The following is a 12,208-nucleotide window of genomic DNA, read 5'->3' as shown; positions in this document are numbered from 1 at the left end:
AGTGCCTAATTGTCGAATGTCGGCAATTTTGTAATTGCATCTTCACTCGCCAATATTATTGTATGCTTTATGGTAAAATTATTGAAGCTCGAAAATATTTAAATGCATATTTTTTGGGGTTATCTTCTAATAATGTCTCTCTGCACGAACATTGAAAGTACAACAGTAAAGAGATGAAAACATCATTTTGTTTGAAATCAATTAAAAAAAATCTATTTACATCTAATGCTAAGTTCAGACCAGCAAGTTCTTGCGCAAGAACTTCTAGGCACGTTTTCATTCGCGGAATTTTTTTTAATAAATCTATGCACATGCGACTTGCCGCAAGTCCTGAAAGTAAAAATGTTTTTTTTTTTTTTATTTCATACTGGCACGACAAAGTGGCCCCGCCGCACCTGATGGTAAGTGGAGTAGAATTCACTAGAATGTCCACTGACGAGAGACGATTACTCTTCGACAGTCGACACAATTGCGGCCTGTTGGAACCGAATATACACAGGCCGATCCCAGAACGCGACACACTTACGTGGGCTACTATGGCAGGTTTTAACACAAATTTAAAAAAAAATAGTAAAAGTCAACTTACCGTGGCTGTTCACTTTTCAGTAAAAATTGTTTGCGCAAGAGCTTCGGCAAATTTTTTAACTAACCTTCACCTCGTTAAGCGCATAATATTATGAATCAGGATACAGAAATGGATATTATCCTCAGATGTGCGATCGAATGCTACCAGAAAATCGTATAAAATATTTCCAGCGAACCATTATTATCTTTGAAAGTAAAGTGAAGACCCAGTAATGGTTACAGATGGGCCATTACACTCGGAGGAACCGATGGCCGCTGAACGGTAAAATATTGGTCACATCTCGAAAGCATTATAGACTGCACTCTTTGTTAGATTGTATACCATTGTATTGGATGTGAAATTTGTTGCTGTAACTAATGGAGGAAAGCACACACTTACGTCTTATTCCCAAAGAAGACAGAAGGCAACTAGTTCACTCAATTTTCACCATATTTTCCCTCCAATTGTGTAATAACAATTGTGTGACAACTTATCGCCATATCAAGCATAAGGTATTTTTTTTTATCAATAAGTTGGTTTTTGATTTAATAACAGATTATTTTTAAATTACAGACCGTTCAAAATATAAGACGATTATTTTTTAGAAATCATTTCTAAAACAATATTGCAACCAAGAATTGCATTTTGTTGAATGTCGACGCTTTTTTTGGCCTTAAGAAGTAGGTATACTTAATATAATATTGTATGTGTATTTCGCTTGAAGTAGGTATAATTATTTAATTTAATATTTTATGTTTATTGCAATATAGTTAAAATAAAATATAATGTTAATGATAGATATATTTTGCGTACTTCATTGGCAGGGAAAACAATTCTGGATTTGGATTTTGAACCGTAACGCGACTGACCGGAACAAAATTAGCCACCGCAGGGGTTTCAAGCTATGCTATTCATTATCTAGCTATTTGGTTAAGTTGAATTTATTAGACACGAGACATGTTATCAAGGAAAACATTTATATAAAATTTTCTCTTGACCAAGATATATTTTAAATTCACTATTGCATTACTTTCACTGCTAACACAATCTCTGGCTACGAGCCAACCCTGGCCATATCGGATACGGAATTGATAAATGTTTTTCCAGCAATGTAAGGAGGATTTTAGTATAAAAATAGGAATACTGAGATATCACCAACAAAACCGTTTTGTTACGGGAATGTTAAGGTAATAAATCCGGCGGACGGGTTCCAACATGTTGTTTTCTATTTGTGGAATATAAAATAAAATATTACGATGTAGTTTTGGGATGAATTTTGAAGATGGCTTGTATCGGTTTCATTTTCTTGAAGGGCCGGTTATTCTATTGAATCAATCTTGATAAAACTTCCCCCAATAACCTATTTGAATTATGCATACCTCTACGCACACCTATAATCGCTGTAGGGGAGGACACGGGCGCAGTTATTATCGACTCTTACATTCGTGATGAGACTAGAGAGCCCAGCATCATCTTCAAACCCAGATTTAGGTGAATTTTCGGATTAAAATTTTCACACAACGTTATACACCAAATGCCGCCAGCAGACTCGCCTGTAAACCATTCATAAATCAAGCTGATTGATACCTTGGACCTGCCTCGCACGCGTTTTCCGTTGTTGAGTCGCAGCCAGGCGTCCCAGCGGTGGCGGTACACAGAGATTGTGTTCCAGTGGCCGAGTCGGACGGGCTCCGGGGAACGCAGCACGCCCGCGCCGCTGCCGCAGTCAAACCTGTTCCAATAATGACAACATACATTCTCTGTACAACTGCCAGGGATAACTTTACCAATGAGAGACTGGGCGGAAGACCTTTGCGAGGCCTATTTTATCCGATTGCTAAAGGAGAATATTGCTGTAACTAATGCGGTGCTAGCGGTGTCCAAGCACAGGGCGTATACAATATATTACTAGATTAGTACCAAGTTTTAGGTCATGTATGAAACCAATTACAGCACCTTACACCGGGCCAATAAAAGGGTAGTTACAGCACTCAGAGGGCTATTTTTTTCTTTGTGTCCCTTGCATGCATGAGGCCACTCGAAGGCCTTGATAGCTGCCTCATTCGCCACCACCTAAAGTCTCTGCCTGTGGCCACTGGTATTGTTTACTTGACATGGTTTTTATTACGCAAATTTTCTTGACATCCGGGAAAATAATGTTTACCATAATAAAGGTGAAAGCATAATTAATTTTATGAAGAGAGAAAAAACGCGACAACACGTAAGCTTATTATCCTATCACAAAAAAATATGCAAGAATATAAAGTAGTCCTACAAACAGACCAAAATATAGAAATGTCAACCCTATTCAAGTATTCTCAAATTCGAAACATCAAAATGTACATCGGTTTAATTAATACGTAGAACGTAAACATAATCTGGGCTCGATGGCGGTGCATAGCGGCTTACACGGGCCGTTAATTAGCCACCAGCCTCCGCCAGCCTCTTCCGCCCGATCCGATGGGATTCCGATGAAAACCATCAATTAGATATGTTTTAGTTTGGTTTGGTTTTGTCGATTTACCCTTCATTAAATGTATGGGGTTTGTATGAATGTGAAGAGCTTGTTATTAAGGATTATAAATCTGGTAGCGAAAATAAAGCTGTGTTTTTTAGTTCAAAGCTCTAGGCGGCTTTGCTACTCTTTGTGAGCAGTTGCGATGCTTGTCATTGGCGATTCGTTCGTTTAATGAATCAGGAAAATATAAACAACTGAAATTACTTTTATTTTTGCTGTCATCCATAGGTTTATATCTGGTCTATGCTTAGTCAATTCCTTAATAGCATTATTTAATACGGCCCTGCCACAACTCTTGGATAGTTTAGTTATGTATTTATCACTAAACTAAGGACGGAAGGTTCATTCATTACCACTTAATCGAAAATACTTCGCCGAATTAAAGCACGTTGATTGGAACCTGAATTTTTAAACAGGGTCAAATGATTTTCTTCATTATCTAGAATAGAACTGTACGATGCCGTGGAAATTATTCGAAATGTTAACTACAAGTGCGTATTATGCCCAGATTCGATTCTGCACGTCAGGTCGAATAGAATCAAGTTGCATTAATTCATCTGTTGTTATGTAAGTTCATCACATAGAAAAGTATTGCGCCGATTCAAACCGCCACCTATTCAAATTAAATACATATCAGATTCTGCGCGCTTCGATTCTGATCAGATTGACGCCGGGCATAACATTGCATGCGTACTTTTCACTCATTATATACTTCTTCACTGGCATAAAAAATTGATACACCACATTTGTTAGTTTTCGAATGAACTAGAACGTAAAACTAGAAGATGGCATTATAAACTATCTATTTCCTTTAAAGCATGGCTCCTCAAACTTATAACTTTATTACTAAACGAATTTATATGAAATTTTGTATCATCGCCCCCAATTTCCTTCAGACCTTTCACCACCCCCTGAAAGGTTCTAGTGTCCAAAAGGGGGCATGATTGCCCACTTTGAGAAAGACTGCTCCAAAGCAAATCTTAATAGTTACCTGAGTTCGACATGTCCATTCCTGAGCATGAGCGCGAGGTAGTCGCCGGAGAGGTCGTCGTGCTCGCCGGTGAGCAGCAGCACGCCGCGCGCGCGCTCTGGTCGCACGCGCACGCGTACGCGCACACGCTTGTACGCGCCGCGCAACGCATGCAACGCGATCCACGACGAGCCGGAGAAACGGGGCGTTGAAATGTTCGGATCTGTAACAACATGTATGGTCATTTGTTTTCTTACAGATAACAAAATTGTTTAATTTACTTAAAATGTTGGTCCTTACATACACATTATGTTGGTCATTACGTAGATTTAGGTTTTAATATAATTACATACAGTTTAGGTCAGTTATGGTACGATGTTCTCAATTATGTTGACAGCATTAATAGATCAGTTCTATTGAGGCACAGTGTGACATTGTTTTATAGAAAATTAAAGTAAGGTGCTACAGGTGCAAAACTCAACTCTTCATTTAATTTACTTTAATTTTTTAGTACTTTTGTACAGCCAATTCACACCTTCAATGTCTAAGTCTAGGAATCGAAGATTAGCCCAAAATTATCGGCACCACTTTTAGAACAACGTAATGAGTACGTGACATCGTTATTTAGTATCAATCCCTTAGTATCAGTAATAAAACCCTTACACATCGTTTAAATAAACACAAACTGTTTACCAAAATAAACATATTCCGCTGAAATATTCCAACGCCTTTCAAAGCTAACAGACCTTACAATATTTGCTAATTATTGTCAGCGATCCTGACGGCAGAATCAAGAAATTTAAGTAATAGCGCGTAATGTTTTGTATGTGTTTCAAACATTTTCGAGCTACGTCGGCTATGACAACTCTTAATTGTGGGAAGGATGTGCTGCGGGCTTTGTTTACATTTGTTTTGATAATGGACGCTGTGTTTATTTATTGTAATTCCCGCCTTAACTCTGTTTATTCCTGTCTTTATGTTTAAAGGTCACATTGATTTATTTTTATACGTGCATGACAGTGATCCCATTGCACCAGGGGCCTTATTCTCTATCCCGCACGTTATGTTAACAGTGCGTAACAAGCACGTAACACAACGCATCATGTTTAGGACTATAGAAATTTGGCTTACAGAATACCATTCCACGCACATTTCTCGAAGATAACATGACACGGCCGCGTTACGCGTTTACACTACCATACAGAATAAGGGCCCTGATGGTAAATAGAGTGAACAAACGTCCCTTAAATAACGAAAACGTGCACTATGAACGGAGTTTGTGGAATTTAAAGACCAAAAGGGTTTAAATAGGCAACGAAAGTTAGTAGCGTTAATGCGAAAGAAGCGAGGAAAAATTTATCATTAAATCGTTAAGATTATTTACCTGCGTTTTACCGAAACGCAACAAGGAAGGGTCTACTATGCAGTCATTTCCAGCTGTGCACTGAAGAGCTTTAGATCAAGCCCCGTCGATATCACTTCATATAATTCTAGGCCCACATTCTTCGAGTGATGTCGATTAGGGTGAAGCGCCTGGGGTCGGTAATCGAAAATCCGACCCGCTCGGTGCTCTCAGAGCTCTATTGCATGCCAGCGAAATAGGTGTTTTATTGATTCCATTGTTTGCCAGGAATTTGTAATCTTTTTTGCTTTTTTCTTTTCGTCTTTACAATAGGCATTGGAGATCGTGATGTTTTGTATTTTATTTAGTTGTCTTTAAAATTCAGTGCAATACAGTTAAATTTGGCTTAAATAATATATTTTTTTTGTTACGTTGTGTCGATAGCTTAGTTGGTTGTGGAACGGACTGCCGAGACGAATGCCCGCAGGTTCAAAATCCAAGGGCACACACCTCTGACTTTTCTAAAAAAAATATGTGTGTATTATTTGTAAATTATCGCTGGCTTTAACGGTGAAGGAAAACATCGTGAAGAAACCTGCACACCTGAGAAATTCTCTATTAGGAATTTTCGAGGGTGTGAAGTCTACTAACCCGTATTAGGCCAGCGTGGTGGACTAAGGCCTATTCCCTCTCAGTAGTAGAGGAGGCCCGTGCTCAGCAGTAGGACAGCATATAATACAAGGCTGATATTATTATTTATTATAATTATAAGATTTTTGTTATATTGAGATGGGCAATGTAATAATTTTGTGATGATTTAAAAATGAAAATCGCTTTTAAACAGTCAGTTCGTTGCAGAAAAAAATAACCACAAACTAATCATGTTACAGAGGCTAACATCCATCGCAAATACAGCGTCCATAATAGAATTCCCAGCACTTATAAACTATGAAAACTGCAATGTCCGACGCAGTAGTTTTCAAATTTAGAACAAATAGCATTAGCTGCAGGTGGGGAATAACTCGTTGATCACGCTGCGATAGAGCCATCTAAATAACGGATAAGTTAGAGGAAGTTGCGCACCGGAAGCGGTCCGCTCGTAATGACCGCCAGCGCCACGCAAAAGTGTTTACTTTTCCATCGATTTATATAATACTGGCTGTATTCGCGGTTAGCTCCAGTTCCAGTGTATGATTTGAGGGCAAAATGTTGGCTGTATGTTAATCTGTGTCATGGTCTATCTCTGGGTTAAATAAAATAAGTTCAGCGGTTTCTGCATTTACTTGTAACAAAATAATACACACACCCAGCGAAGGTGTAGGCAGAGGTGCACCTGGTGCTTCTACTTTTCGCCGTGCGTATTCCGTCCCATGATGTGATAGGGGACGAGCCTATTGCCATATCAGGTAAAATGTTTAGATTATGTGTTGAGACTGAGTAGAAAAACCCAATATCACTGCCCGCCCCGAGGATTAAACCTAAGACCTGAGCTCTGCAATCGTACCGCAATAGAGTTTATGCGCCACCGAACCAACTTAGAAAATAAATCAGATTTATTATAAATTTTTTTATTACATTATATTAGACTAAGTCCTGCTCGCAACTTCGACCGCGTTAATACTTTTCCCGGAATAAGACTCGGAGTGCCAGTTAGCCAAATGGCAAATTTTACCAGAAACCATTTTGCAGTTTATACGTGACGTGTCACTTTAAAGTAGATGAAATATATATTTCCATTTAAAAGACACAATATTGACGTAGTGACCGCAAAGATAACGCGCCGACACTGATTCAAACTTCCTTGTACTGGCAATATTAAATCGATTCCATCACGTTAAAACTTGCTTGAAGGGCTATAACTCAAAATGGCGGATGCTAATAAATTTAAAACTCTATGGTTGCTATCTAAGTGTTTTGGCTTGATAGCAATGTTAAAGTCAACTTAATAACTATAAAGTGTTGTTAAAATTATGCTTATAGCTAATATAATAATAATTGTATAATACTCTGATGAAGATACTAATTGTTGACCAATAGTTGGCCATAATGCTATGTCAGGTACACCGCATGTACTTCATACTTATTTCTGAATATACACTGAGGTAAGGATCAGAATTGAATCAAGACTTTCCAGGTTCCAGGGATTCCGGAATAACAGGAAACTTTTCGATCCCCAACGTCCAGACCCGAAATAAGTACCTAATTGTTAAAAAATTTGGTATCGTATCTTTATACATAGATATTGCTATCTGTACTGGCTGGTAAGTAGCTTGTGCTTGTTTGGTTCCTACTGTACTGGCTGATGTTCCGATTGCTGAATGGAAACAGAATGATATAAGAGAAAGTTTATATTACCTGATTTGCATTTGCTAAGAGGATGGTGGCAAGAACATCTTTCTGGTCCACAGGAAGAGTCGCACCCGCATGCTTCCACCGCCGCCGTCCACGGAGGTGACACTGTTGCACCGGGCACCTGTTCGTATAAACTAAATCAATTAAACCGAACGGAATTTTTTTTTTTGGAATCTATGTAATTTTTATGATGTTCTTGTATCACTCAAGACCAAGTAGAAATACAAATATAATTCAAGTATTGATACCAAACCCAACGATAAAACCTTCGCAATTGTATAAAAAACGTCAATTTGAGTACTATACTTTTTTGTCCACGCAATTTAAAACATTTGTAACTGTCTCTAATAAACTTCACCTTTTGTTCTAAACTGGGTCCAATCGTAGTCACCTTCTGACTAGCCTCGAGTAGCCCGTCTTTGATCTCGTCAGCGATAATGTTGATGTCAGTTTTGCTGATTCCATCCTCAATGAGGCTCTTCAGTCCGTCAACCTGTTTCGATCTCTCCCCCGTGTACGTATAGTTATGTCTCGCGTCCACTGACGGTGACGTTGTTAATCTTTTCTCTTCCTCGATATGTTTTAAGCTTAGAATAGGTTTACTAATTCTATTGGACGGCGCTACTTCTAGTTCAGCTGAGAAAGATACGTCTTTCTGATATAAGATATCTTCTTCGGCATCCAACGAGGTTACAGTGGCTTTTGTTGAATTCAATTCTGTGAAAGATATCGCTTATCAGTTTTTTATGATATGGGCATTATAAAACTTTAACTATGTATCTTATAATACTATTTTACACCTAAGAATCTCCTTTTGTTTGACCATATTGTATACTGTAGGTACACATTGAAAGCAAAATACGATATCTTTTAATTTTAACTTTAAATACTAAAAAAATACACCCCCATAAACGCTAGAAACAATTTGTAAAACTCCGAAATAATATATTTCCGTGCACCTAACTTGGTTTAACACGCACAACGATTTTGAATGGGAGCGCGAGTGGCAATCGACGATAGAAGTGAAATACAATGGTATCTTAAATTCAGCGCCCAGTGCCAGTGGATAAAATCGATTTATCTGACGAATGGAGTAGATACAGAGCGTTATTGCGGCACTATACCTGGAAATCGTGTTCCGGTGTATTTTAGCTTCGATATTCAATTTGAGTGTATTGAGGTACAATTTTTTAAATCTGGAACGAATGGATAGAATATTCGATAACCGATACAATATCTGATATGGACTTACGGTTGTGGATGGTCTCCAACCAACCTTTTATGCGACAAGGATTTGAGAATAGAAAACCACATAATTATCGAAGTGATTTATAGTATGTAAGTGTTTTGTTTTCCGATCCGAGCTTTGTTCATATGGTAGATCTACGCTATAGTTAGTAGTCTCCAGCACGAATAAGATGGCTTAACCGGAGTCATTACCTCATAGACAACTGACGTGATTTTTTTTTATTACTTTGAATGACGAGACAAGCTTGCTGCTCGCCTGATGGTAAGCGATACGACCGCCCCTAAACAGTAAAAATACCATCCAACTCCTTGAATTCAAAGTATTGTTTGTTATCCTGAGACATGGGATGTTAAGTCTCATTATGTCCAGTAGTTACACTGGCTACAATGTCCTTCAAACCGGAACACAACAGAAACTACACACTGCTGCTTGGCGGCAAAAATAAAACCGTTGTTGCGCATCGTGTGTAATATTTTTTGAAATCCAATAATCACCATTATTTTAAGACTGGCAACGCATCGTATGTTCACAACCACTAATTATAATCTATTACTATGAGACCCACTATCAATCATCATCCCAAATCAATTCAAAAACATAATTAGACTATTATTTTAATTCCAAAAAGGCCGTATTATGCTTGAGAATATTAAATTCATTTTGTAATTGGTAACAAAGTTTAGCTCCACTCTAATTTACAAAATGAAGACGATAAAGTACAAAGCCTGTGAACACACGTAGAACAGATTCAATTGACTCTAAGAATCAACTCTCCGATTGCAATCTAGGGTTGCTTTACTTGAAAAGCAAGGCCTGACAAAGGCACAACACGACTAAAAGGCGCGCTGAATTCAATTTGTTGTGTAAAGGGTCTCGAACGCGAACTTAAATAAATCACTTTATTTTCTTAGAACGGTCCGTCTAGACTACAACTATAATTAATTAAACATGAATAGTTTTACAGAATTTCTGCCATAATGCTCAAAGGCACGCAGGGTAGACGTTTCAGCTGCACGCCATTGGGTTAATTAGCATAAGAGATATTTTATCGTGATTCGAAAATAACTTTACTTGATGACAGTTCAGAAAGTTTAATCAGCAAAGTGACAGGCTCACATCAGTGGGTTTATTTTCGTTAGTGATGCGTCATGTTGGGTTCCATGGTTTAGTAGTGACATACTGCCATTTTTAGTAATAATCCGCTTTTTTTCGATCTATTTCAAAAATGACTGCCTCGGTGCCATAGTTGTACTACATGCGCGGTACGGCAGCGGTCTGAGGTCCTGGGTTCGAATCCCGGGTAGGGCAAAGTGTCAGCCCGGAGTCTGGAATTTGTGCTCGATATGGTGATAGGTCGCCCCTGTCACGTCATGGGACGCAACACACTGGGCGAAAAGTGGGTGTCCCGGTTACGCCTCTGCATACCGCTTTGGGGATAAATGTGTGATGTGTGTGTGTGTGTGTGTGTGTGTTTCAAAATGGATTAATCAGTACAAAGTCTTTTTGCATGCTTACAAAAAGAGTTAATTGATTTTTCTTGGAATAAAATTGAAAATTGAGCCTGGGACCGATTGTTCAAAACGGCTGTTAGTCGTAGAACCGCTGCGATGAAGTCATTTTCTTTGAATTTACTTTTGAGATTGAAGTCTTTATTATCGGAAAGAATCTAAAAATCCTTCGCTATTCAAAACTGTTAATATCTTGCGGTTTGTTTCTAAATCAATTTCTGAAATAATAGCCAGGATAGTATTCTGACAATTACAATACCAGTCTCTTCTCCCTTATAGAGGAAGGTCGCACATCAGGTCACATTGAGGACGAGCCAAGGTTTGCCATTACTTACATCATACAGGCAGTCCTCTATTTACGTCGTATCGAGTTACGTCGAACAATGTTTTAACACTATTCCTCAAGAATACGTCAACTATTTCGATTACCGGCATAGGAGAAATCATTTGTCACTTACTAAAGTTACACAAATATACCAAAAATAAATAGCGTTTTCATAAGTACATAATTATTTAAAGAAATTGCTTTTGAAAATGCAGTTTTATTTTTATTTTGAATCCTTGTGGAACCTAGCCCTAACCCATGTAAACTTATGAAAAATGTCTCGACTTACGTCGTATCGATTTACGCCGCGTATTTCGAGAACCTAACATGCTGTAAGTACGAGGACTGCCTGTATTTACTTACATAGATGAAACAACCCTTCAACTTCAATATAAACCTTTTTATTGATATGACTTGATATAAACCTGTCTTCAAGTTTTAAAAGTTCAATATACATTGTTTGAGGCTTGAAGCGATGTAAACCTGTATTAAAGCTGTTGTCAACCCCATCTGTCAAAGCAGGGTCCTCTTCGCGTCGTATCTTAAAAAAAATCTGTCGTGTCGCGCTCGCCTGTCGTTCGAGTATCGATGTTTGCTGCAAATCTTTACTGCAAATTGGGAAATGTTTGTTCTTTCCGCAGCAACAGAGGACAGTATCGATATGATATGCGGTTTTAAGCCAGTGAGTGACGTATCCTACTATTTTTTGTTCCGGTATTTTTTTGTTACTGTGGGACTTTTATTCAGATAGTGGATGAGGTTCTAATAAGTTTGACTTTTATTCTGACAATGGATGAGATACCCATAAAATTTTGTAACAAAATCGAAGTTATGTGACGTCTACTAACTCGTACTAGATGAGCGTGATGATCAAAGGCATAAACTCTTTCAATAGTTGAGGATGCATTTCCAGCAGTGAGATAATGATATGTATACGTATATCTAATACAGGATTAGTATCATTATTATTAATAATACCAAGTGTTGCTCGCGGCTTTACTTGCGTGAAAAGTCTTTCCCGTCACAAATGTCTCTAATACACTGCACGATACCAGCGCCATCTATTCAAAAATCAGATTATATATTTCTATCATTTCCTATGAGACCAAGTTACCAGCAAAATAATAGCGTTTGTGTTAATGCAGAGCATGGTCTACTCATGAGCCAAATTTCATTCAAATCCGTTCAATTGTTTTTACATTTACTTCTTCAAACATTTTACAAACTTTTGCATTTATAATATTCTTAATAATCAACTTAAGATAATTAGACGGCACATGTACGACCTCGTGTCTCTTTACATAGCTAAATAAATTGACAATAATTTCGTATCTATCTACATATTTTATTCCTTAGTTATGTTTACGGATGGTGACAAC

General features: G+C 38.0%; 1 protein-coding gene across 1 annotated transcript in view; it reads right to left on the bottom strand.

The window, feature by feature from the left end:
• LOC119190692 overlaps window positions 1–12,208 on the bottom strand; it is a 93,360-nt gene that overhangs the window by 57,782 nt on the left and 23,370 nt on the right. Inside the window, exons 3-6 of the mRNA XM_037443094.1 lie at window positions 8,106–8,464; window positions 7,751–7,868; window positions 4,075–4,276; window positions 2,153–2,297 (exon numbers count right to left, since the gene is read on the bottom strand). Of these exons, the coding sequence (XP_037298991.1) occupies window positions 2,153–2,297; window positions 4,075–4,276; window positions 7,751–7,868; window positions 8,106–8,464 (824 nt within the window). The remainder of the gene's footprint in view (window positions 1–2,152; window positions 2,298–4,074; window positions 4,277–7,750; window positions 7,869–8,105; window positions 8,465–12,208) is intronic.

The sequence above is a fragment of the Manduca sexta genome, chromosome 5 (genome assembly GCF_014839805.1).
Source record: "Manduca sexta isolate Smith_Timp_Sample1 chromosome 5, JHU_Msex_v1.0, whole genome shotgun sequence".
Classification (NCBI taxonomy): domain Eukaryota; kingdom Metazoa; phylum Arthropoda; class Insecta; order Lepidoptera; family Sphingidae; genus Manduca; species Manduca sexta.
Note: the sequence above shows the minus strand (reverse complement) of the source record. Positions and strands in the feature narration are given on the sequence as shown.